This window comes from Temnothorax americanus, unplaced genomic scaffold (genome assembly GCF_048541705.1).
Source record: "Temnothorax americanus isolate GAGA-0224 unplaced genomic scaffold, ASM4854170v1 Scaffold2, whole genome shotgun sequence".
NCBI classification, from domain to species: Eukaryota; Metazoa; Arthropoda; class Insecta; order Hymenoptera; family Formicidae; genus Temnothorax; species Temnothorax americanus.
The window spans coordinates 5,271,428-5,298,055 of record NW_027509338.1 but is presented as its reverse complement, the minus strand read 5'-3'; the positions used below and the strand labels follow the sequence as shown (position 1 = coordinate 5,298,055).

The window sequence follows — 26,628 nt, the reverse complement described above, 5'->3', positions numbered from 1 at the left end:
ACCCGTCGGAAACTACTTCGTTTTTCCTTAGATCAGTGCGCATGATTTTTCGACGTACTATAAACCGGGCTATATACATCGACCTTCGTCTTGCGCAATCGTACATTTTTAACGAAAATTGCACAGCACCATACCATTCGGCGCACGGAGCGGAAGGACGGCCCCTCGGTTTCTCTTCCATCCGCAAAATTCGCGATCGCCGACGACGCTACGACAACTTCATCGTACGCAGAACGATGAAAATATTTAATGAGCTGCCCCTTGCCCGGTCGACGGTGGACGAAGGTAGGGCTCGCGGCAAGTGACCCTCCGGCATCCTTCAGTCCATCCACAGCGTTTACAGGTGCGTGTCTCGTGCCTCTATCGTCCATAAATATCTGTTTCGCGATCGCGTTCAACGTTGACGTTCTTTCCGCGCGCGCTTCAGTTAACTTCGAGCGTTGTGCATCCATTTCATTAATCCACGTCGACTGGTGACACGCCGCGACACCGGACATTCCCTTTCTATTCTTGCCGTTAACACATTCGCCGTAAACCGTTACAGATCGTTCTCTGAGATAAATTAATCTTAATTAGAAAGTTTACAATCTCGAACAAATATCTCTCGCTTCCTTTGAAGGGTGGCATTCTCGTAAGAGGGACGTGCATGGCCTACCCTCATTTTAGCTCCGCGTCGCCGATTATGTCATAGGGTGTTCGTATTCACCAATCGACCGAGAATTAAGCCTCGTTAAATGTCTGTTAACACAATTACCCGGTCGATCGAGATCGGACTTCGAGTCGCCGGCATCTGGCCAGGCGCGGCCTACGTGATCATCAGTCGACTTTACTGGACCACGACGATGATAGCCGCGCAGATCTTTCAATATCGCCACATGGCGTTGCACCTTAATTCCGAGGACATCTCACAGCTAATGGACGGCTTGAGCGCAACGCTGTCATACAGTTTGTTGTTTGTCAAGTTGATTGTTTTCTGGACAAAACAACGGTACGTCATCGCGATCCTTGCAGTCTATAATTTTACGATGAGCTGTACAAGTCGAACAAAACGTTCGATAATACAAAGCGACTGGACATGCATCAATAATTATCATTGCATCGTATCAAAGCATTAGAAAGAATTAGTGATTGTGTTTTGCAATGAGAAAGCTTTAGCACATTAGAAGTCATTGTTTCGGCAAATAATATACATATCATTTCTTTCTCATGCATCATCAGTAATTTGTAAATAATAAGATTTTAATACGTCCTTTATTATCCTTTTTTAATTGTACTCGTTATTACATCGGGGAATATCACTATCTACAATGATACCCATATATACTTATATTCGTATTTTTCAATCTACCTTCCACCTTCATTTGTCATCGAATACAGACAAATATAGTTTCCCAATCGTAGTCTTCAAGGGGGGAATACCTTCGCTCTCGCGGTGCTGCAGGAAATCGATTCTTCCTAGAATATTTAACGACGTGTTAACGAGCATCGCGACGGACTGGAAGGAATGCGGGGACGACTTGTACAGCATGAGTAGCGTGGCCAATCTGTCGCATCGTTTCTCCAATTTGATCATCGGCCTGCACTCGACGGCCGTGCTGTTCTACGGCATCGGCGTCGTCGCCCTGCGCAGCAACGACGTCGCCGACGCCGTCGATCGTGAACTTTTTCTCAAGATGGAGTTACCCTTCGAGAGTGGCACGTCGCCAATTTACGAGGTCGTCATGACCACGCAGTTCCTGCATCAAATGACGGCCGCCACCGTGATCGGCGTGCTCAGCGCGCTACTCGTTACACTGGTAAGTTGGGGGCCTCGGAGGCTTTCAACCCTCCCGGGAATTTTCAAGTTCCCGACTGAGATTACTCCAGGGAATGCATCCCGGGAGCTAGAGCTCAGCCCACGTTACCGCGATGACTGTTCGTAACACATTTCAATTCGTTTAGGAAAAATTGCAAGAAAAGTTATTGGTCGGAAATTGATTTCTAACCAGTCTAATTAATTTGTTGGGCTCATTAATCGAATTAAGTTTTGGCTTGATAACTTATCTGCCTTCTCTTAATTAATGTTAAAAATATTGATTATTATTTGTTTTGTTTAAATATAATATATAAATATTTATATATAAAAATATATTTTCTCATTCACAAAATTTTCGATATTATAATAATAAATTTAAGAATTATCAATAAATTTCCATTTCAGTAGAAATTTTGAAACATCTATTATTATATCATATAAATTATATATATATATTTTTTTACACTTTTACGTAATATCATTTGTGCAGAGAACGGATAAATAGAATTAAATCTATAGGTGCTTCATGCGGGCGGTCAGATAGATATTTTGCGGGAAAGATTATTGGAAATTTTATCGAAAAAAAAGAAATCAACTATTTCCATGATCACGATAGGCTCGTTAATTCGAAGGCATCAAAACATCATTATTTTCACCGAAAAGATCGAAAGCCTCTACTCTTACATCGCGCTAGCCCAATTCGTATCGAACACCCTTGTTATTTGCTGCTTAGGCCTTATCATCGTGAATGTAAGTAATTTTAATGACTTTCGCCGCGCACAGATTAATCAATTACACTTTTGATTTACTTCGATGACACGCGTATGTATATCGAATATGTGTGCGAATCAAGTTATCGTTTCCAAGTGACATTATTACTTTGTACATGTATATTTATATAATACTCAGCAACTTACAATTTTAATACTTTTTACAATACAATTCGCGGTAGAAAAGATCCAATAATGCACATATCGTTATTTCAATTGCAGTCGATCGGCGCCGATCAAGGCTCTTCTATGTTAGTGAGATCCCTTTTATTTTATGTCGTCATAAATTTAGAAGCGTTCATTTTTTGTTTCGCCGGCGAATATCTAAGCATAAAGGTGAGTAATTACAGCTGCTGATTTTACCGAGACAATTCTCTACCTCCTGCTTTTCGAATTTTTACTCCAGTTTGACTTCCAGAGCAAGACGATCGGCGACGCGGCGTACGAGTCTCTGTGGTACGAGAATCCTCCTAGCGAGAATCGAATCCTTCTGTTCCTGATAATGAGGTCACAAAAACAATTAACGATCACCGTCGGCAGATTCACGAATCTCTCTTTGCAACAGTTCGCGAATGTAAGTTTTACGCAACGTACGTCGATCGGATTATGTGTAACAGAGCTTCGTTATTACGTTCATCACGTAAATCGTTAACCTTAACATATATACGATTAGAACAATATTTATTTTTTTTATACACGCAGCAACGTTATTTGTCGCAGATCATGAAATCGTCAGCGTCATACGTCTCTGTGCTACACGCATTGTAACGATATATTATTATAACGGCTGTAACTATTAATATTGAATTATTGATAACGCTGGAAATTACTCATAAGATAATTACGCATGAAAGATTACTCTATTTTTAATAAAAGTCAATGGTCAGCTAACGTTCCCTGGTTAGCGTCTTTTTATTACAATAATATTTACGTAAACGTTGTTAAACGCGCACAGTTTACGCCGCCAGTTTACTGAAAATATGCCGTTGCTTCTGGGGACGAGGGAAGAAAAATATTTTTCGTAAGGATGAAGGCGCGCGCATGTCACGGGCTTTCATCCCCTAAAAGAACTTTGAAACGTCGTTCCGCGCTAAATTGCGGAAGTTATCCCGACGCAAGCGGGGAATAATTCTCCCCCCCTATCTCGCATGTATTCCGTTCTGATAGCGTGCAATTGTGCCAGATGGCCACAACGAATAGATCGCAACGCCAACGAAATTACACTGGGATTACTTAGCGCTATTTCGCGCATACAATCAGAACGCTTTCACACGGCAGCGAAAACCAGCCTGGAGGGACGATTTTATTAGCGACGACCGTATCTGCGTAGCGCGGGCTACTGTAATTCCACCGCCCCTCGCGACCGCTCAATTTACAAACTCTGAGTTTACACTCGGTACGAGAGTAGAGAATTTATACTTCGTATTATCTATCTGGCAAAAATACACATCTTATACACACGTCGACTGTGTCAAGGTAATGTATAAGGGAATAAGTTGCGCAATTCTACCCTTCGTACACAATTTTCTCTCCGTCAGAGAACCCCAACGCAACATTTTCCAAAAGAAGTGCCTTATGACTCTCATTTCCGATTAGATTTTAAATTGTACTTTTTTTTTATCAATTTTATAAAATAATTATTTATTGTTTGGATGTACATACGTTTCGAATTTTGTTCCATAATTATAAGTTCTTTTTTGTTATATTATAAATACCTTAAAAACAAAAAATTTTCATATTTTTATATTAAGTATCTTTAAATATTAATTATTCATAAGTATTATATCTCTGTACAGGATATGTTCGTTCAGAAACTTACCCTGTAGATTTATTTAGAAAGAGGGTATCTTCCAAACAAAAACTTTTATTCCCAACGGTTCTATATCGCTGTAGGAAGCGTAGGATATATCAACTTTCTAGATTGTGTCTAAGAATTATATTCTGACAATGTAAATCATGAATTTTCGCTTACGTCGAGTTCTATGCAGTGGCGATGTCACCGCATCTTACTTGGAAGTGCGAAATTACGGGGTCGGGGTTTACGTTGGCGTCGTAAGTTCCTTCTCGAGTTTCTCATCGCCACACACCATAAAAATTCTTAATTTTTGCATTTATATAGCCACATCAGCATCGACTTTCTTGAATTTATTAATATGTAACACAATATAAATTTTGTCAAATAAAAAGACAGTCAAAAGATTGCTAATATTCATAAACCTTATTTTTTTTAACTGGAAAATCGTACGTTTAATTATTCGACGAATATGTCTTTTAGAAAAATAACGGACTATAGTTATTATTTTCTTGTCAAATTAACGCATTAAATTTATTACAGAGATTATATAAAAAATGAATCTATTATTTTTGTAAGTAAGTGTCTTTCTAGAAATATTGCATGTCTTTCTGTTACAATGTAATTAATCATAATGCTTTATAAATTATTAAAAAACTAAGTACCCAATTCTTTATGTATTTTCCTCTAATATCTTCACAATCACGTACAAAATATGTGCTAAAAATAAAAAATAAAAAATGAAATTGTGTGTACTTTGCCACTCATTGCACACAAAATGTAACGCGAGATCGTTATCCGGACTGAAATTAATCCCGTGAAAACAAGTGTAGTTTATGGGAATTTAATCGAACTAATTTTATATGGAAGGAGACTCGGTTGACAACTTCTCCAGCGTCAATCTCCAACGGAGTAGAGATCTCGCGCGCGAGATTCTGTAGGTAATGAACGAACTAGTCGTTTCTATAACTTTTTGGCATTTAGAGGTAGTACGATTTTCCAGGGGAAACTGCGCCAGTGGTAGTAGTAACGGTGGCGGCGGTGGCGGCGGTGGCGGCGGCGGCGGCGGCGGCGGCGGCAGCGGCGGAGGTGGTGGAAGCGGCGGCGACGACTTTCCCGGGCTGAGCGAATTGGTCTCCATGGAAACCATCCCGAAGCCAATCCGGGGTGCATTCGTACGTACATTTACCCTTGTCGTGACGCGTCTGCAGCACCCTCTCTTCTCCCCTTCTTCCGCTTACCACCCTCAACCCTTATAAACTCGCACCCTCTCTCGCTCTCATCTCCCGCACAGTTCTCCACTCTCTCCGACATTTTCTCTCCGTCTTCCTCTCCTTCTTTCTCTTGCTCTCTTTTTCTTTTCTGTCTCTCGATTCAAGTTGTTCCTCCGTCCGCAATTCCTCACCGCTCTCCTCGTCTCTTTTTCCTCGCCTTTTTCGACCATTTTATTTATTCCTTATTCACTTTTATTGTTTCGCCTGCACACGGTCTTGCCGTATCTCCACGCTTCCATTTATTCCATCGCGCTCCGGTGATCCCGTCACTTGTGAATCCAAGAATAAAGTTTCCATCTCTATTTAAACATTTTTGTCGACAATGAACAAGTATGAATGGATTTAGTTTTTTTTTTTTAAGCGATTCGTCTGTGCATAGTGTGCATTCATATGGTAAATGAATTGTTCCTACGAAAATAAGGTTTTCAATATCTAAATTATTGCAGTATGCTATTTTTGTAATCTAGGTCGAAAGTTAAAAGAGCTGCAGTTCAATCGAGTTCCGGAGCATAATTCAAGATTCGGACATCCCGCACAATAGAAAATTTCCAACGAAGAATTTTTTGTTTTTCCATAATAATGTTTTTGCATTCAAACACACTATGGAAACATTTCTTTGTTTTGTTGAGTAAATTAATGTTATTTAAATATCACTCTTGATTGATATGTTTCTTCCGCTAAACATATCATTTATAATGAAATTATATTGAAACTATTTTCTTGCTACTAAAGGATTCCTTTTGCCAATCATCCATCATAACGTCCATTGAGTCTCGTTACTATTTATTCTCTTCTCTTTAGTCCCGACTTTTCCAGATACTCTTTAGTCTCTAAGCGCAGCATACTATCTTAATTTATTCAGCATTCGTTTATTTATATATTTCAGTTCACGATGCTGTTGCTGGATCCATAAAGCGGCGATGTAACATGTCGATCGTTACGTGACCCTACAGATGTTATTACGTGTCCCATTACCCCTGCTCCGAATATTCAGCAACTCGACTCGATGATCCGCCGAAGGGTGTATTTCGCGTTCGCCACACCATGACGTTCAAGTTTAGCGGATTATGCAATGCGTTCATGTTTGGTACGCCATTAAGAACAATATAAATTTTATTCAGAAACTGGAATTTAGAAATATATATATGTATAATAAAATTTACATCGTCATTCTCGGAATATGCGACATGACATTAAGACATTAAATTAAGATTTATATCTCATTAAACTGTATAACAAAGCGAATAATAAATATCTCGATAATGTTCTGCGGAGAACGTAGGCAAATCTCGAACTCTACCCGCGAGAGATTTTTTTTTTTTTAGACGACTCCGGTACCGATTCCGGAACTTTGCTCGCAGAAGAAGTGTCGTAGAAACCGAATTTCGCCTCGCAACACGTAGGTGTCGATTCCTTTGTTTCCCCATAAAAAAACCGACGACATAACGTTCATGCGTAGACGAGAAAAGATTGCAAGAAAGTTTGTAGTCGCTTATTCGATAACCGTCGAAGGAAGCACGGCTCCTTCGTAAAATGCTTAGGACTTGGCCGCTTTATCATCTTGCAATACACATTTCTCCTAAATTTACCAAGTCCTCGAAGGGTAGCGATTACGAAAACGCTTCAACTACGTAAATGTAAACGACTATGTAACCACGAAAATTACATCGCAGAGTAGCACTAAAATGAGACGAATATTACCATTACACAGCAGTTATTATTTCAGTTTTCTCAGATGTTATAATCTTAACCGATTTACATTTGTAACGTTCAAACGCCATTCTCAAAAGCGCGCGCTCGCATGCAATTAAAAAAGAGAATATATGCACAACCGTTCATAATTCACATAACATAATTATGATATGTAAACGAGTACGATAAGAAAACCGGTTTATAATTCATACGTTACCCTCCGGTTATCACTCGTAAATCACCAGACGGTCACATTTCTGCTTACCCCTCACCTGCGACGGCCATCGGTAGAATTAAAATTCATATCGAACGCCATTACCCGGCGACCACAATTATCATGCATTAATACACGGCGGTTTTTCACCAGAGCTGAACTACGATCAGCCTGATTTATGTAACTTCTTTTTTCCTCCGGCTACATGAGAAAGATTAACGTCCGCGTACGTAATCTAAGTATATATATAATGTATATTACAAGTGCACACATATTATTGACGCATATTCAAGATGTGAGACGACCACGCTACGTAGACCGAACATTCCAGCACGGTTCATAGAACCGGCGAGTTCATACTCGATGATAAACGCCGATCCTTATCATGCGCACCAACATACATCGATTGTGAGAACGTGCGCTACGCATTTCCCATAAGCAAACTGCCCCTATACAATCTACCACCCTCTCGCTTATTACACATAGACTTCTCGCGAGATCTGTTTTCCCATCTTCCGAATTTCTCGGGCTGCTTTCTTTCTCCACGCCGTAAAAAAAAAAATCGGATGGCTCGCGAGCCACTCATAATTCTCTGCGACAAAAGATGTTATACAAGAAAGCCTCCGTAAAATTGACTCGTGAAACGCTAACAATAAAATAACACGCTCGAAACTAACGTTTAACGTGCGACAGCGTGGAAAATAGTACGTCCGATGCACCAGGAACGAACAAAATGCTCTCTACATGATTTGTATTTTTGAAACAATAATTCGCAATAGCTGTCGATACCAATGTACGGACAAAAATTGGCACGCGCGCGAAGCTGCACTAAAGTTCTCAACGTCGATTTCACGTTCGGCATTGCTTGAAGGACGTCAGATACACACCCCCAGAGAGTTACGGTTTAATTTTCAAATTTCGCTTCTGTATGAGGAATTTGAAAAATCATCAATAGGAGCTTCGTTAAATCCAACATGCGTAGCTATACGTCTTTCGTAATTCCGAAACAATTTAAATTCTAATCATGCCACCGCAAATCCGTGTATTGCTGTTGACACACCGTTGTTTCATAACGCGGATTAAAATAGCGGGCGCGCGGCCGCTTGCAAAACCATCCCGTTTGCCGTGCGTTTTTAAAATATCATATCCAGTTTTTGCAACAGCACGGTGAAAAAATGCTTACAGGATTAAGAGCGCCAGACAGTATAACGCTGATGAAATTTTTTTCCTGGAAAAACTCTTCGTCGCGCACGAAAATCTATGTAATTCTTTCAAGGATGCGAATATCACGAATTATTCACAGCGCATGAAAAACGGAATTCATGTGTTTACGTGATATTTATGGGTAAACATCGGTGGAAAAATAAAAGCTGTATTGTTGGCACAATTTTCGCTTAATGAACGACTTCATAATGACGATTACATAATGACAGCCGCTTAGAATGGATAAATGCTGTTTATCCCGTAAAATAATGTTACGCAGAAAAGTATATTTGCGTCGATGTTATGTACAATCGTTTGAATTCTGTGAAAAGTATTAATATGCATGAGGCAAAGAGAAGGCGATTTTTTTTCTCCAATAAAAATATAGTTCAAGTGTGACTTTGTGCCAAAATTACATTGTATATATTTGAATATATTTCTTATACACGTCACACATACACGTGTCGCCGTTGAATTTTGAGCGCAAACAAACATCGATTACGATTGAGTTCACCCGCAATTTGTCTTACGTCAAATTGGTTCAAGCGAGGCTCAAAGAGAGACGCTTCCTACGATCGACCGCTTCGCTGCACTCCGCCAATTTCGGCATGATTTACATTCGAATCGCGAGCAATTCGACCTCGACTACGAAGTACGCTTATTAAGTGCAAGCACCGGCTGAAAGAGAGACCCCGCGTTAGACGGAGCGATAAAACGAGATTTGGACATTCTCGGTCGTTCGAGCAGCCACCAAAGGTTAAGATAGTTAATTAATAGATCCGTCTTTCGTCCTTTCCGCTCTCTCTACTTTTTATCCCGCTCACTGCACGGCAGATCTCCCTTCTCCGGTGTCCTGCCGACATATTTCGGAGCCGCCGTCGCGATATCGAGATCAAAGATACGCCGCGCTTTCGCGAGTTTTAATGAGCGCGACTCCACCCCGAAAACGACGGCTCCCGTAATTATTCAATTACGGTGACGCTCGTCATGAATACCGCTGCGACGTCCACCGAAGAGATATTATATCAAAGAGGTAGTTGAAAATCCCTTTGTGCAGCGAATTGAATATTCCCTATTATGTGAATAATATGCCGCGCCGAAAATTTTGAAATTCGCGAAGGAGAATTTAGGGGCGATTTATCTTTGTGACGTAAACTTCAATTTGCTCGGATTTATTTGGTCTATTCAATTACTGAGTATAAAAAACTTTATAGAAAATTTTTAGTTGAAAAAACTCCGTGTCTGATATTAATTAACCGCTATGATAAAATTAGAACACAGCTCAATGCAGAAATATTTCATGAAACATCAATAGGAGTAATCTTCTTCAATAGAAGTGTCTTGTTTTCAGTTTACCACCTTCGAGAATTTCCTGCGTATTGTCGCGTCTATTGAATTGAGCCGATATCTCTCTTCTTCGGATGAAACGGCGCGGAATATATCCTTTGACAAATCGTTTGCGTTCGAACACACCGCGAATTTAGGGATCGAATCTTATCTCGCCGATACAGACCAATCCTCTATTCTCGCGCGTCCCACTTGCGCCCGGCGCGCAACGTAATGCGTCCGGGGACCACCCTTAAATCCCTCATACATTCATAAAGACCGCCTGCAAGCAAACAACTAAGACGAATTCCCATTCGGTCGGCCATCGGGAGGGCCCGTTTACACCGAAAAGGATGGGCGGAGCGACATATGCGGGCTTCCTTTCTTTGTTCTCCCGCACCCTTACCGCCCTTATCGATTGGCTTCCACGTGACGGATACGCACGCCGCCACCCACGCGACCGATCGAAGTGCACGCATATATTCAGGGTGTGAGTTCATACACACACACACATATGTATGTTTGTGTATGTATGTGCGTTCGTGTAACGCACAGCAGGCACGAAGCTGAGGGTTTCTCGCATGTACATCTGGCAGTTTCCAAATGATAACGTTTCGAACCGTGAATATCGCCGCGATATTTGACTCCCGATATGAGAGTGTAGAGCAAAACTATGATTTCATTTCCGCGCGCGACTGTGACAGTCTGCCGCAAAAAACGATACAATATCCCGAATAGTCATCTATTTACATCGTGTCGTGCGTCAATGACCATCACGTGGTTTTTAAAAAGCTTTAAAATAGCAATTCCACATTAACGTGTCTGGTGACTATAATCATACTTTCTGTCACGTTGCAGTTTTAGTTCTAATCTTAGGATTCTAAATTAAGTCTCAAAATCGTTGTTATTGCCGATCGGAACGAGCAGAACCATCATACCCGACATTCCCGACAAAATAAGGTATTATTGGCCAATGAATCCATCTCATAGAATTTACGAGGTAATTTTTATCGCATAAAAATTAACGGTGCACATAATTCACTCTACATACTTCGTTTAATTTCTAAATTTATTAACCGATAAACGCGTTCTAAGGAAAGAGGTCGATGCTCATGCTGCGCCTCCCACGTATCCTTCCTCGCGAAGCACCAACAAAACGGAAAGGAGAGGCCGATCCTCTGGAGGTCTTAACTTTTAATTTTTTAAACGTACCCGTGGACGCTTCGGGAGAGCCAGATGCGCGAAGCCCGTAAAAGCGCCTAGCAGTTTATACCCTCTGATGGCCGGTACAATTTGTGTGTACGATCACGTTGTGCATAAGAAACGCGAGCCAGTTAAGAAAAATTGCAGTAACGGGCAACGAGCAACGAGTGAAAATACTTTTACGAACGAAAATATTCATCTTTATGTGAAACATTCTGAATAATTAGACCGATTAATCGTACATCAGCTCGTGCAAAGAGATAAATATTTCTTTAAAAAATATCTGCAGTTAATCACAAATATTTCCCGAACCGATCCTGAAATATATTATTGATGCTTATAATTTTATGGGCAATTTGCATTCATCGACTAATCGTTACATATCGCAATCGATTCTTCACTTCAGCCTCACTTTTGCGTTATTACTCGTATTGCTCGAGCTGCTATAATATAATTCCTCCTTTTACATCTGTCGAGCTCAATGCCTCGCGTTGAACAGCGTGCGGATGCAATGAAAAAAGTAGGTTCTTTGTGAAGCCGGTTTGTTATTATACGGCAGGACACCACAAAGCTTTTTTTTTAAACTGCCCAGAGCCACGCCCGTGCGCTGCAAACGCAAGATCGTCACTTCGGCTATTGTTGCACCCCTTATGTCGCGTGTCACACACACTCGCACTCCCTCTATTCGCTTTAGTTATGATAATTTCTGCGCGGCTCTCCCTACGAAATCGTATATGAAGAGTATAAAAGCGATTTCATACTCTTTGTCGCGAGCATATTAGTATATATGTAAAATTTTATATATATGTATAAGATTATTATACGATCATATATATCACGTTCAAGAGAAGCGTGCGGTAAAAGAAATTCGGTTTTCGAAACATTACAGCAAAGAAAAATTAATTACGCCTAATGCTAATACATAAATTAATGAAAAAATGTTACCAATTTTTCTTTGGCAATCAATGAGTATACATTATACACAAGCTTGATTAATCTCAAGAATTACTTCATCTATTCGCATTTTTCATTCTCGCATATTAACACTAATAACTGACTGAAAATGAATCGCGATTATAGTAATCGTACGTATAACATACACTTGGATGATATTTCTTTATAATTCCGAACGAGAGAAAGCGTCCTCACGTGGGTAATCGAGACCTCAGTAGTTCGTAGTTAGATTCCGTATTGTTACGAGGCCATTACACGGCTGGGGGTGACCGGGGGGGCCCCGGATGAGACGCGTGTGCACGCGTGCAGCCTCTAATGGCAGATGGTGTTGGGGCCCGCGTTTGCGGCGCAGCTGCAGACGGGAGGGGCGGTACGAGCGAAAAAGGACGAAGGGGAGAGAACCCGCGGAATCGCGAGAATCACCCTCTGACTCCCGTAACCGACGGAGAGGAGCCCCCCTCGCGCGCGGGCTGCTCCCTCGAGCGCTAACCTGTTGGTATGTGGCTGGGCCCGTGCCAACTTGACGATTATCGTGCGACGAGAAAAAAAAAGGACTCATCCCGAAAAACCGGGAACGAGCTGGTACGAGCGCGACGCGTATACGCGCATCACGCGAGAAAGCGTGAATCTCGTTATCATCCTGCAATATGCGCACCGCGCGCGTGCCTGTTGCAGACAACGGTGAAAAGCTCGCTCGCACGGACCGCGAATAATGGATGTACGTTAAGCACGCGAAACGGGCTGTTGTCCCGCGCACATTTGCCTCGCACAGTCCCGTAAATGGGAAGTGCACGCTCTGTCGTTTAAATTGATTAGTATCGATAGTGCCATATATAATCACATTAAAACAGCAAGCAACGAGAGAGGCGCTCGGAACCATACGTCAAGATTTTCGGAAGATTAACTTCCATTCGTTTGGAGAAACACTAAGAACGGAGCATGTATTCGAAATGCGTCTGTAATTTGAACTTTAGTACATTGTTCTTTTGTTCTAAAGTCCTCGTTTAATTGTTAAATGCCAAGATTTCGTTATTAAGACAAGAGTATGAAAAAGAAAAGAACTTACATGTCTCGCACATGTCTTTGATATTTTATATAAATTACTAGAAATGGTTGTATTGTGTAGAACTCTGATCTGACCACTCGTAGGAAAAATCGCATAGTGAAATAAGAATTATAATAAAATAAGAATAGATTTTATAAACAAGAGAATATTATAATCGCTTGTGGTACAGACAAAAATCATAAGCTCTCTCTTAAGATATACATATATCTTTGAGAGAAAGAGAAAAGAAGAAGAAGAAAAAGAAAATGTGTGTTACTCCTTTAACTGGGACTTCTTTAACGTTTCACTCGATAAAACAAAATTTTATTTTATTGCCAAAATCAGTCGCGATTGCAGTTTCATGCTCACGTATCGGCCATAGACTCACCCTATCATGGAATCGGCGGATTCTCAATACGAAACAGCAGCTGCCGCTGTGCTCTCTCGACGCAGCGGGGGGAGACGGGGAGCAGCTGTCCTCTTTCCCTCGCCGCTCTCGAATCCGGATCCCGATTCTGGTTCAGCTTGCTGTATCTACCGCGCCATATGCGTAGATAGATCCGTCACTCGCAGAGTGACCCGTGCTGCTTCCAAAAAACGTGTTTACTCAAATAAAATGAGTACCGCGACAGTACGTTCGATGTACGTACGAAGCTCGACGCGACCGAGTCGGGTTGAACACGCAGATGTTTCCATCAAAATTTCAATCCCCGTCCTTTATATTATATAGCGATCGGTTTATAGAAATAAATATATATTTGCGATTTTTATTTTACGACAAACTAGAAAGAAAGGGCCCGTTCTACTTTAATGTAAAACAGTCCGCGAAACATATATGTATATACTGAAAATATATTGAAAACATAAATTGTAAAGAGGAATATCGGTGAAAATTTCACGTTGAACAACGGCAATATTATGAGTGGATATTCCTATAACGAGTTTTCCCTTGTTGCGCTTCGACGATGTGACGACCGATGGGGAGACCGGGACTCGTTGGCACAAGAGGCAAATTGGCAATGCGTTTCGTTTATATATTTATAGCGAAAAAAACAATGGAAAAGTTATCACAAAATATTTCTTATATGACATAATTACTTTTCACAAAGTTTTATTTTAATCAGACAAGTATTACAATAGAAAAAAAGAAAAGTCTAATTCAAGAGGTGACAAATAAATTTTCAAGCGTTTCAAAATATCGTATTAATATTCTTCAGCTTGAGAAGTAAATCAAAGTGACGTATCATTAGTTAAAAGAAAAGTTTCTGTTACTATACGACATGTTATTTTGACTAACAATAGTAATTTATTGTAATAAAACGACTGAAATAAAACGTATGTAGAAATGGGGTATGTTGGCTCATATCAAAACACGCTTAGCTTGACTTGTTGTTGCCGTGCGCGTGAGACCTGTTTAAGCACGTGATTTACTATCTACAATGCTGATAGAGAAGCTAAATATATATTTATATTAATATTTTTATGACGAAGAAAGCTACATCTAAAATAGTTCACAATTATTTTTCTGCAACAACGTTTTGATATTCGATCATTACAAAATAACTTTAAAAGATACAATCTTTATCAAGAAGTACGTATGTGTTACCCGTTTTGTGTTTTTATTACGTATTCATTAATTTAACGTGGACTTTTGTCAGCCAACTTACCCTACTATCGGAGAAAGTTGGCCACAATGCAGCATGTTCATATTTCATTTATTACAAAGAAACTATACGGTATACAGGAGCGTTCCTAGCATGAAAATGTAAAGAAAGGTTCTCTCTATCATATTAGTACTGTTTAATTATGATAATTAGTTGTATAAAAACTCAAATGCCGAAATTGTAAAAACGGTGCCAACGAGCCCCGGTCTCCTCTACGATTGACGTAAACCGCAATAAGCGCGGATTTATCGACTCGGTATATCGACGATACGCGAATGCCAGCAATGTCCGGGGCACAAACGCGAGTAAAAAAAAAAAGAAAGGAAAAAGGAAGAAAGGATCCAACCGAGCGCGAAGCAGGCACGCGATAGAGGAAACGATGAAAATTGTAGACAGACGTGAAAACGATCGGCACTCGGTCTTTTATTTCGTGATATAAGTCACTATTCACTTACATCCACCTATCGATATCACGGAAATCGATGCGATAACGCAAAAAGTAAACTTGAAGAAAGGAACATTTTATCTCGGGAATGGTCTCGACGATTTACCAATATTTGTAAATCCAGATATAGACATCTGGTGTTCCCTAAAAAAGTGTTATATATCAAACTTGTGAGTTCGACATTCGAAATACAACGACAGTCGCGCGAAACGGCGTTTGACCGAGTTCTCGGTAAGGAGTTTCCGGAGTTTGAGTCTCATTAAGAATAATAAGAATAATCTCGTATCATCATTCTCATCATTAGAAATTCTCTCCGGTCGAACCGGTTTCACCCCTTCGGCCTAATAAACGTCGCTCCCCTTTCGCGCATCCATAACGCGCGTCGATTATGGCGTATCGCGCATACTATACGCGAGGATGATCGCGCGCGTGTCAATCGACTCGCGTCGGCGACTCGGCGATGAGAGGGGTGGCTCTCACCCTCGACCTAAGCAGCATTGTCTGCCTGATTCTGGTCTTGCTGCCAGCTGTTGCCATTTTTTTTATTTGGCCCCTCCTCGCTCGTGCTCGCCCCCGGGCTCCTTTGTCGGGCCTCGCACTCGCTCATGCCAGTCGATCCGAGCCAAAATTAATCAAAAGGGGACGATCGGTCGCACGTAGGCAAGCCTCTTCCATCCCCCGTTCTCCGCCCCTGTGCAGACGCGCGCTTTTCCTCGATCAAAATATTAAATAGCGCAACCCCCCTTGACAATTCCGCTTCGAGGCCCGGAACAATGAGTTAGACGAGGAGGGAAGAAGAAGGAGGAGATGAAGGAGCGAATGGCCACGTGCCAACTATGGGAATAATGCCGCAACGGCCACGTGCTCAGCACCTATCGGGTGTAGCGGCAGAAAACGACCACTGGTTGCGTCGCAGCGGCTTTCGCTTTCTAATTCTCTCGCGCAGTCGGCATCAATATTTATTTGCATCTGGAATCTATCTCGAGCGCGGACCTCAGTTGAGAAGCGTGAAAATTGAATCGCCACCGATGAGAAAACACAGGGAGCCACTCTGTATGTAACTTATCCCCGTGATTAAGTAAATGCGCGTGGTAATTGACTCGAGTAACTCCGCGGCAGTTGTACAAAGTTTGAGAAAGTAACCTCGGTTTTAGCGTTAATGTAATTTTATTGAAATAAAATAGTGATACGAATATTATGTTATACGTAGGATAAACTGTTTTGTTATATTAAATGAGAATCTGAAAATAAACCACCAATAAAACGCATACTTTTTGTCTTCATCGGAAATATATCTTCTGGTACTGGTAAAACTGTTGGTAGCACTTAGACCGAGCTACTTTTCCATGAGCTGTTCTGTATTTTCAATGTATCTCAATTTGTCAACGTATATGACGTCATAATAGACTACTAGTTATTTACATCAATTATATAATTATTCTTTTAAAAATCACTCCTTATTTCAAGCTTTCATAATCTTCGATGTCTCATCTTGGAGATAAAATAAGTCAGAGTTTATTTGATGTTAATATTTACCGTCTTCGCTTTCCACCGAAAATTACAAAACGTAGGGTTTGTGCGTAATGGGGAACGGCCCGTTGTGAAGTTTCAGAGAGATGATATTTTCTGATTCACGCTTTTACGTACCGCTGAATCATTCGATCCTCGCGACCGCGTCGCGCGTCGTCAGCGCAAAAAATAAACCCGAAAGACCGAAAGTGACATGACGAATTGCAATTGGATCGTAATTACGATTCAAAATTACAAGGGAGGGTGCAAAACGGCGACGCCATCGCCGGTAGTCGCCGGGCCTTGGAGTGGCTCATTATGCCTTTTCCTTCCATTAATTTAAGCGTCGATAAATTACTTTCTCTGCATACTAATAGGACTTATATAAGCGAGGGTAGATAAGAACTCGCGACTCTCCGCCGCCAACTTTATAAAATTTTAATCTAACTTCAACTCGGGAAACCCTCATAAATAGACGTGGCGATATGACTCAAAATGTTGTTCGCAATTTGCGGTACACAGTTTGTCAATATTTCATTTCACAAAAAAGTATATACAAATAAATATAAAATAAAATAACAGCATCAAGATATAGAATGTTCCAATCATACGTATTTGTCCACTATAAAATACGATGTAAAATATGTAATCCTGAAATATACTTGTGTAAAAATAATTTTTCCCGCAATTATGAACCATTCATTATTCATCTCGACAGTTTCATATGAAAATATTAATGAGCACGCCACAATGATTGTGGATAAGATTTAACATTGCACCAAGACTTCATACTCCCTGTACGGTATTTCCTTCCCGTCGAACGGAATGTACAAAACACCGTGACTTCTCTGGACCTGCCAAACAATAGATAAATTATACATAAATATTCCTGATCGTTCGCGCAGGTATTATCGCTAAAATTAACAAATAAATGAGCGGATCAACAATCGTTCCGGTTACTAGCGTACCTTCCCTACGCAGAATACGCCGTTGTGAAATGTACGGCCGACGTAGAGGATTTCCCCGTTCATGGTCGTCCCAGCCTCTACCGCGTGTTCCGGTACGTGACCGTGACCCGTTCGGACCCAGTTGAAATGGGCGGGCATCAATACCTAAGGTACGAAAGCCAGCTTGTCTCAAATTATATACATCCGCCTGAATCTTGCGACGGAGAGGAAAGGAAGAAGGAGAGAGGGGTTCGAATCCGGCCAACGAGAAGAGGTGTACTTCGCACTTTTCTTCCGACCTCACCCGACGCAAATAGATTAATCCGCGGGCGACCGCGCGGCTGTGTAAGCCGAGCCGAGAAGAAATTGATTCGGACGAGCGCGATCGAGTGCACGGCCAAAAGGCAAACAGAGGGTTCGTCTAATGCGGAATCGAAGGGATGTAACTTCGGTAACGCGTCGAATCCCGCTACCGATCAATACTGACTGATATGTCTCGTCGCGTCTACGCTATTCTCGCGCCTTCGTTTTTCCGACATCTTTGAAAAATTGTCGATAATTATTCTCACTATTTTCACGAAGGATAGAAAATGCCGCACGATCACGACTATTGCCAAATCGGGAATTACAAATCAAATTACACGTCGATTCGTTCGTATGCAAGATGCCTCAGGTTCCTTATAATTTCATCAAGGAAGGAAAGGATAGCGCGGAAATATAGAAAAATAGGAAGATAATTTGTCGGAGCGATAAAACGTGCTCCGATCGTTTTCTGGAATATCGCTGTGCAAATATCTGACTAACACACCTCGTTCGATCGCACAGTCGTAATCTTATCTTCGTCGAAACGAGATGTTCCAGGGATATAGAGATAGAGATGACGCGCTCGTGCGCTGGCGTTACGTAAGGGTTTACGCGAGCTCTTTAATTCGCTTATTAAGGAAAGGAGGAACAGTAGCGTTATGAAACCAAAGCGCCCGTAATTACCTATACAGAGGTAGAGGCACATGAAAATGCAGTGCGCGTTACGTAATTACAAATTGATTTATTATACGAGTGTAAAAGACAGCGATTTATGGCGTTCGATCAACAGCGCCGCGTAATTGGAAAGGAAACAGAATTTCGCTTGGAATTCGACGTGCGAATTAACGAAGAGACTCGAATCTCTTGTTTCTCGCGTTTGGTTATACCTCGAAGTCGTGCTTCGTGTGCTCGGAACCTCCGTGACACACGTAGGCAACGTTATGATCCGGCTTCACTTTCGCCGGTATCATGTCGCCCATGTGCATGGCACGACCTACGACGAGATTCATGCCGTCCAGATCCCTGCCGATGGAGATCAACATGCTACGATCACCGTAAGATATCGGCCATCTCGCCCATCTATATCCTACAACAGAAATCATCGAATGTTCGCGATGTTTCCACGAAATATCTAGTCGTAATGTTAACACTTAGAGATTCCAGTCGATAATTTATCGCGCTGCTTCTTATCGTATCGATTACCTCTCATAAGGCAAATAAGTGAGTAATCGTTAACGCCGTTACAGTGTGTGACTATATTAAGTAAGCTTTATTATATGTCCTATCATAAGAAGAAAAGTTTAAGATAACGAAAAGATAATTTACTTCCACGTTGGCTTATCATGTTTGTCGAAATATTATATACTTTTTCTTTTATTTCTCTTATAATTAACAAATAAATGCAATTATAAAATTGTTATAATTATAATTATATAAAACCACAACAGATCTCGGGATATTCATTACTAGAAAATTCCTAAACCTGGTAAGGCGAATACAAACGTTCAACAAGCTAAAAATAATTTAATACTTATTAAAATAATTATTAAATCAACATATTTATTATTTTAATAGCTAATACATTACAAAATAAAATTCTTTCTTTATTTTTTAAATCGTATCCCAAGATCAAATTAACATGAACTTTATACTTGCTTCGTGATATGATTATTACTATACCTTCACCCGTTTATTTCTAAATTTTATGATATTCAATATCACTGCGCTTACCAGGCATTATTGTTCCTTGATCGAAACTGTCGCGCTGTCACGCTATGACGAATAATTAAATAGCACGAGTGACGGTTTGCGTGGCAACACGTTTAAACGAGAATTATCACTGAACGTGCCGATACTTTGGGCGTAAACGAGCTCAGACCGCAATCCCACCATTCGAGACCTTATCAATCTTATCAGCACGGAAACGCATGTTACATGGAGCATGTGGCATTGCACGCAAAATGTCATGTTCAAATACATGGGCCACACTTTGCTATTCATTCGTCATATCACGCGACGTGATTCTATACCTATAATAATGTCATTGCTATAATTTTTACTTTAACTTCGCAGTTGTAAACTTGTGACGAAAAGTGATATAAACGGATCCATATGTATCACAAATTTCTAACACGTAATACATTAATCATTGTTACGTGCGAGATAAGACAAATTCGTAATAATCGATCCGATATAAAATCACATGTGTCACCTGGAACAAATAAAGTAATCAAAAGACAAAGCATATTTGATTTACTAAATTGCTTCAATATCTGTATTTAACATAAAATGCATAATTCTATTAAGATTCTGATTTGTCGGTACACAATACAAGCTAAGCGATTGTATTTCAACCATCGGTAATGGAAAAAACTCGCGAAACATTATTTCACATTGCAAATATGTACTGAAGAGAGAGTGAGAAAGAGAAAGAGAGAGAAAAAAAGAACAAAGCTGAGAGATCGGACAAAGTCTCAGGCGAAAGAGACCCGTTATTTTCTCGTCGCTGTAAACGTCGCTGTCGTGCCTCGCGAGGAATGCACGACGGTGGAGGAATGAACTTTCTCGTTCGCGCGCAGCAGGAAACGAGCGATTTGCTGCGCTCGTCGCTCAAGCGAAGAAGAAGCCCATCTCTTACGTATCGTGTCGTGCAGAAATACGCGTTACGCGATTCACGAGTCGCGCTTCGGGCGACCGCGCGCGGTCGGGGGAGTGTTCGCTCGTTATCCGTCAGAAGTCGTACCGTGAGGCGCGTGTTACGAAATGAGAAAAAATGCAAGTGTAATCCGGTTAAGCGGAGATTTATCTTAACCCGTTAAAGTCACACCTCCTAAAAATAACGTAGAGGTCACATGGGGTCCAATGGACCCCACAACAGTTGCCAATTGCGTTCTTTTTGATGTATCGACTCAAACCTTGAACTGAAGTTTATGACTTCCTCTTTATAATCCAACAATTTAAAAAAAATTTTTATGTTGAAAAAACGCGAAAAAAATTTTTTTCGAGAAATTTGACTTTTTTCACAAAAATATTCATCAAAATTTTTTGAGATAAAGCAAAAAAACTTCCTGCGTTTTACTCTCAAAATAGTATACTTAAAAAAAAAAGCCTGGGGTTCACTGGACCCCATGTGACCTCAACGGGTTAAGCGGTACACGGAAAAGCGATCGCTTGTTTCCGTTTCTGCCGTTTCCGTTAAAGTCACGATAAAATTAGCAAGGTAAAAGGTTCTTTCGTCACAGAATCTCTTGCCTCCTAATCGCTGATTCATAGTTAATTATGCCACAGATAATGCGTTCAGAGCAGAGGCGGTCCGTTCGTTTAATGAGACGTATACAACGGCCGTGTGCCGTTTCGAGCGTAAAAAGAAGGCGAGCATTTAATGATCAGTCTCGTTTAAAAAATTCCCGGTGTCTCGAAATTCCGCGCAAATTTATTCGCGCGATTTGCGCTCGCGTCCGATTGTGTTGGACGACGTGGCAGAAGACATCGCCCAAAATTCGAGACATTTAATCGAACGAGATGAAATAGGAGTGTCCTTCGACGTGCTCTTATATGCAAGAACGTTACACAGAAGGGTGATTCAAGCTCAGTGAGGGTACTTTAATGGATCTACTAAGGCGAGTGCTATCTCTTGGATATACTCCCTCGTCTCTTTGTGAATAACGCTTTCGCTCGCGCTGTGATCGTCCCTTTTCTTTCTTTCCTTTTTCCGATATATATAAAAGTATACATATATACATATATATACGCTGTGTAACCAAAGACTGACATAAAATATCGGAATCACGATGCTATTTGCCCAATGCTATTGACACGACAGAGAAGATATTGCAGCATTCGAGCTATTTGAAAATTCTCAATGGCGATTGCCAATGTACATTAAAGCAGCTGCTTCAATAAAAAAAATATATTTATGAATACGAATCAAATAGCAAGAGATTTTACATTCCGGAGCTAGAGAATATCCTTTATAAATATCGCTGAAAGAGATATATGTATAAAAATACAAATATAAATTCTGTATAACATGTGATAAAATATATACAAATATAATATAAATCTCTAGAGATATAACAAATCTAAAAACTTTCAGAATATCTATAGTAATTGTTACAATGTTTTAGTGAACGATATTTAGGTACTTCAGAGTTATTAAATCTAATTGATTTCGAGAGAAATCGTCGTCATTATCCACAAAGAAACATTTTCGTGCTACGGCAACCCAGTTTGACTCGCGCGCGACGTCAGAACTGGGTTAATTTCACTTAACGCTTAACGAGCGCGCTTTCCTTTCTAACGAACGTTAAATCGCAGGATTCAAGCGGAAGTGTCGTACGCGCGGCGGACGCACAGCGTCGGGGTAGGTTCCGCGGCGGCAGACGCGGAACAAGGGAAACGCTCGAGCCGCTGAACCGAACAAAACACCCTGGCCGGCGCGCGGCTCTTTAAGCCGACAAAACAATTCCGCCAGCGCGGAGTGGCGGCTGGCAAATACGTTGCCGGTAGTCAATGTTCCAAAAGGATCCATTTGTTTCGCTCGACAAAACGTCGGACCGAGCGCGCGCGATGCCCGCGCTTATTCCGTATCGCGCTCACGTTGCATTCTACACCTCCATAAGTAATGCCATGTTAATAACGTGTCAAGTGCGATCCCCCGACCTGTTTAAGACGCGAGCTTAAACGTTAAAATGTTAGATATGATACGTTTATGCGGATAACCAGGAAGTGTCTTGATCTCTCGGATGTATTTTAAACTTTTGTACATCCTTTGAAACTTTTAATATCTTTTCTTTAAAAATAATCGCAATCTTTAGATTATCTCTTTGTAGCAAGCTTGATTCGACGCGACGTTATTCAATAATTAGAATAATCGCAATATAATTAGAATAGTCTTCAAAAAAGTGATACTATACAAATCTTTTTTACTTTAAATAAATATAAACGTGCCAGCTCTTGTCATATTTAGAATTGGGAAGCAAATCGCGAGACTTTCTTGAGGACGATAAACAAAGGGAATTAAACAAAGTATACGTCTCTCTACTCGACGATTTCTTTATTTGTGTCGCGATAGAAATCCTCTTTAATGGAGACTCTTTAATATGCGATCAGAAATGTAGCTGTATATTTTGAATTAAATGTAAAAGTTCGAAATTCATTAGCATATATTTAAAAACTGCTCGAGACAGAAAGGAAGTCGAAACTTTGGCTTTGATGTCACTCGATGCTATGTTTAAATTAGACGTCTGTTTATATATCGCTGAATGAATTTCTCTATAGCTGTCTCGACTGTAATAATGTATAGAACATGAAATGCGTACTACGTCTTGCGGAAATACAGCTTTATTTGAATCTTATTAATTTGTTGTACTTTTGTTCAAACAGCTGGTTTTGATTAATTCCTATACCTATATTTATACTAATATCAATCAACTTCCAAATCTTTAAATCTCTGATAGCGCAATTCTTCTAATTGTAAGCGCAATTTTTTTCTGATGGCTTGTATTATCACAATTGTTAAATCATCATTAAGAATTTTGAGTTAGTCAGTAATTCCTCGGCAAATGTTATTTAAGCGGTGAAAGGCTAACAAAGGCCAACAAAGCTTGAGCTGTTAGCTGAGCCAACTAAGGTAACACAATATCGCAGGGTTATCTAGCGTAGTTAAAGTCAAAAACCATTAATAATGACAATTAAAAATTCTCGTCGTTCTAATTTCTAATTTCAGGAGTAAAAGAGAATTTCAAGAAAAGCGTGGAAGTTTAGAATCACTCGTCGACGCTTTTTCGCCCGGCAAATACACAAGGACCGAGAAAGACGCGAGTCTCGGCGAATCTCGTCGGCAAGAGACAAAGAAACACCGCAAAGGTTCCACAGCAGCATCGCGTTTCCTTTGTTCAAGCAATCCCGCCACGCGATGTGTCGCGTCGCGTCGCGTCGCGTCGCACAACGCCGAAGTCTCCGGCGTTGGCTCTGGAGGGAGAGCTCGAAGCCGGCACCGCGATGGATCGATACAGCACCAAGGGGTAGTGTTATGGGGGTGGCTGGTTCGTAATACACGGGGGCTCGCCGCTATTCCGTGATAGCTAAAGCAGAGAGAAAGAGAAAGAGAGAGAGAAAGAGAGAGAGAAAGAGGGGGGAGGGAGAGGAGAGAGAGACAGAGAAAGAGAGAGGGTTGAAAAGAGAGAACGGGAATGAGAGAGAAAATGTACGTGCGCACCCTCCGCTCTAACCTGGCGGAGGCAGAACTAGCGCCAGCAGCATCCCATTCGTCAATCCTCGTCCCTCGTTGCTGAAGGCTTTTTCTCTTTGTTCGAGTTCGTTAAACTTCCAGTCGGCCGACGCGACCTTCTACCTCCACGTCCCTGGACCTATATCCCTTTAACCGTTTCCTCCGTCCTCTGCGCGTTTCTCGCACCGGTTCTTAATTACGAGACGAGTTCGCGTCTCATTTCCTTGCGCTTAAGTGAGCCTCACCTTGAGATTCGCTCGGCACGACCTCGAGATACTCCGGCACACATCTCGCAGTTATTTCAATCATTTGCCAACATATTGTACTAGCACAATACGCTATTGTTCTGAATAACGCTATTATTGTTCCTCGGTTTCTTTTTTCCGATAATTACGCCATTATCGGATGCTTAAACGTTGATTTTAGAGATAACGAATGCCCTAAATTTATTTCTAAGCAAGAGTATGTAACTAGAAATTAATATCTTTGAAAGACGGATATAATCATGCTTTGACTAAATAGACACGCTTTTAAGTACACGAGAAACCTCGTTCTTCGCTGCAGACGGTCTGACTAGATCACGGAACTTACTACTTGCGCACGCATCAACCATAAATGCTCTCACAATCAGTCGGATGAAATTGTACAACGTTTGTGAGAATGTGTTTTGCTCCGCTTTTGTACTGTTGTTTTTGTGGAATTCTAAGATAATATCTGCTTACCAAGTGCTCGAGTACTGCATTTTCTATAATAAATCTAGCCTGAATTAATGAAAATAACAAAATAAGCAAATAATATTGATCAACAATCTTCCTTGATTGTGTTAAATATCTTTCTTCTTGTCAGCTTGCCGGTATTCTCTCACCAAACTTTATTCAAAACAATCAAAATTCATTATTCATTATCACTGTATCTCACTAAATTTTATTATATATATAATATATAATAATATCCACACATATTATTTATCATTGTTAAATCTCATAATTTGCCTGCATTGCTTCACTGTTTCATAATCCTTTTAGATAAAATCAAAGATCCACCGCGACTGCGGGTCAAGGACGAGGAAACTGACGCCTCGCAACACATTTTCCGATATGCGCTCGCCTGCAAAATTAAAGTCACGGAAAAACCTCGACGGCCTGCATTACGGTATATGCTTTTCCGCGAATGTAGCGACGTTTCATCGCGCATAACGGCAGGTCATGAAGTTCCTTGGACCAGCTCGGACAAAGAGAAGGACCGACGGCGGCGGTTCTGGTACAGTTGTCTCAAAGTGCACTCTCTAACAATAGAATAAACTTAGATAGATAAAAGACGCGACGCGTAAGCGAGCGAGACTTCGCGGAAGGTGCACGACACCGGAACGATGATTACTTTTTATGATCTCGCGGCAACGGAACCCAGGATGAAGTCTTTAGTCTACGATGCAATTTTCGCCAATTTCTTTCTCTAGTTTTCAGTTGTTCTAAATTTCCTTATGATCATCGTACGTATTAATAAAGAAGTTATGACAAATTTTATAGACCTGTTTTGTAATATCTATACTTTACGTACATGCTCGCAATAACATATATTTATACGACATAGAAAATGTTCAGTCTATCTTCGATATCAGATCGAAGTAGATTAACATTAATATCTACATCAGAAAGAGATTGATTCTAATTTAAAAGATAAACTTGCAGATATATCTGATCGCGAGAGGCGTTATAATTTAAGCTTCAGAGTGACGGAACGTGATTACAGATGGCCCGACAACCCGACAAGACGTATTTAGACATCAGAGAGGAAGGAATACACGACGGTTACGAGATGAGAATTTAAACCAGGTTTAGTCACAGCCAGCTTTCTCGAAGCACCATCTTTTCTCTCGCCAGGTCCATGGTAGCTTTTGCAGCGAAAGCTTCCACGGAGCTTATGTCCCATTCTAAATGCATTAACCGTCTGTACATCTCCCGCGTACTGCACTTTGCTCGCTCCTATTTCACCGATATGCCTTTATCCCGCAATTCCCACAGACGATTCCGATGTCAGAACTATTATAGTTATTTTCAGAGCACTCGCAGATAATGCCCTTATTTTATTAAAATATTGCATATTCTGTAAATGTAAATCATAGCTATAGCGCTCAAATAAATTTATTAGCAATAATAAGTAATAAGTAATAATGCAGGAATTATTAGAAGAAAAATTATTTCAAGATCATAATTCTGTTAATATTAGCAATACATTTAGTTACTTATTTATCTACTTTGGA

At 40.6% G+C, this 26,628-nt stretch overlaps 2 protein-coding genes and 1 long non-coding RNA gene across 9 annotated transcripts in view; 1 reads left to right on the top strand and 2 right to left on the bottom strand.

Moving 5' to 3' along the window:
- LOC143897101 (uncharacterized) overlaps positions 1-26,628 on the bottom strand; it is a 195,954-nt gene that overhangs the window by 124,096 nt on the left and 45,230 nt on the right. The window lies entirely within an intron of this gene.
- Positions 127-26,628, top strand: LOC143896968 (odorant receptor 13a-like). Of its 7 annotated transcripts, none has more exons than XM_077405190.1 (6): positions 129-988; positions 1,460-1,796; positions 2,315-2,545; positions 2,788-2,901; positions 2,984-3,139; positions 25,394-26,621. In XM_077405190.1, the coding sequence occupies exons 1-6, from the start codon at positions 735-737 to the stop codon at positions 25,562-25,564; spliced, it is 1,263 nt and encodes a 420-aa protein (XP_077261316.1). In that variant the 5' UTR covers positions 129-734; the 3' UTR covers positions 25,565-26,621. The 7 variants fall into 7 exon arrangements, with proteins under 7 accessions (XP_077261320.1, XP_077261322.1, XP_077261321.1 ...); XM_077405193.1 differs by lacking the exon at positions 25,394-26,621 and adding an exon at positions 5,361-5,423 and having other exon boundaries at positions 130-988; positions 2,972-3,139; XM_077405191.1 differs by lacking the exon at positions 25,394-26,621 and adding an exon at positions 3,286-5,338 and having other exon boundaries at positions 130-988; positions 2,972-3,139.
- LOC143897026 (natterin-3-like) lies at positions 17,302-20,000 on the bottom strand. Its single transcript, XM_077405315.1, has 4 exons — positions 19,868-20,000; positions 19,024-19,223; positions 17,855-17,998; positions 17,302-17,740 (listed from the first exon to the last, which is right to left on the bottom strand). The coding sequence occupies exons 1-4, from the start codon at positions 19,872-19,874 to the stop codon at positions 17,654-17,656; spliced, it is 438 nt and encodes a 145-aa protein (XP_077261441.1). The 5' UTR covers positions 19,875-20,000; the 3' UTR covers positions 17,302-17,653.

Coding starts and splice junctions, on each gene's coding strand:
- LOC143896968 (XM_077405190.1), top strand. CDS start 735: ATGTCTGTTAACACAATTACCCGGTCGATCGAGATCGGACTTCGAGTC. Junction 2,546..2,787: donor TAGGCCTTATCATCGTGAAT/GTAAGTAATTTT, acceptor TTTCAATTGCAG/TCGATCGGCGCCGATCAAGG. Junction 3,140..25,393: donor CTTTGCAACAGTTCGCGAAT/GTAAGTTTTACG, acceptor TAATCCTTTTAG/ATAAAATCAAAGATCCACCG.
- LOC143897026 (XM_077405315.1), bottom strand. Junction 17,999..19,023: donor ACACGAAGCACGACTTCGAG/GTATAACCAAAC, acceptor TTCGTACCTTAG/GTATTGATGCCCGCCCATTT. Junction 17,741..17,854: donor GCGTATTCTGCGTAGGGAAG/GTACGCTAGTAA, acceptor ATTGTTTGGCAG/GTCCAGAGAAGTCACGGTGT.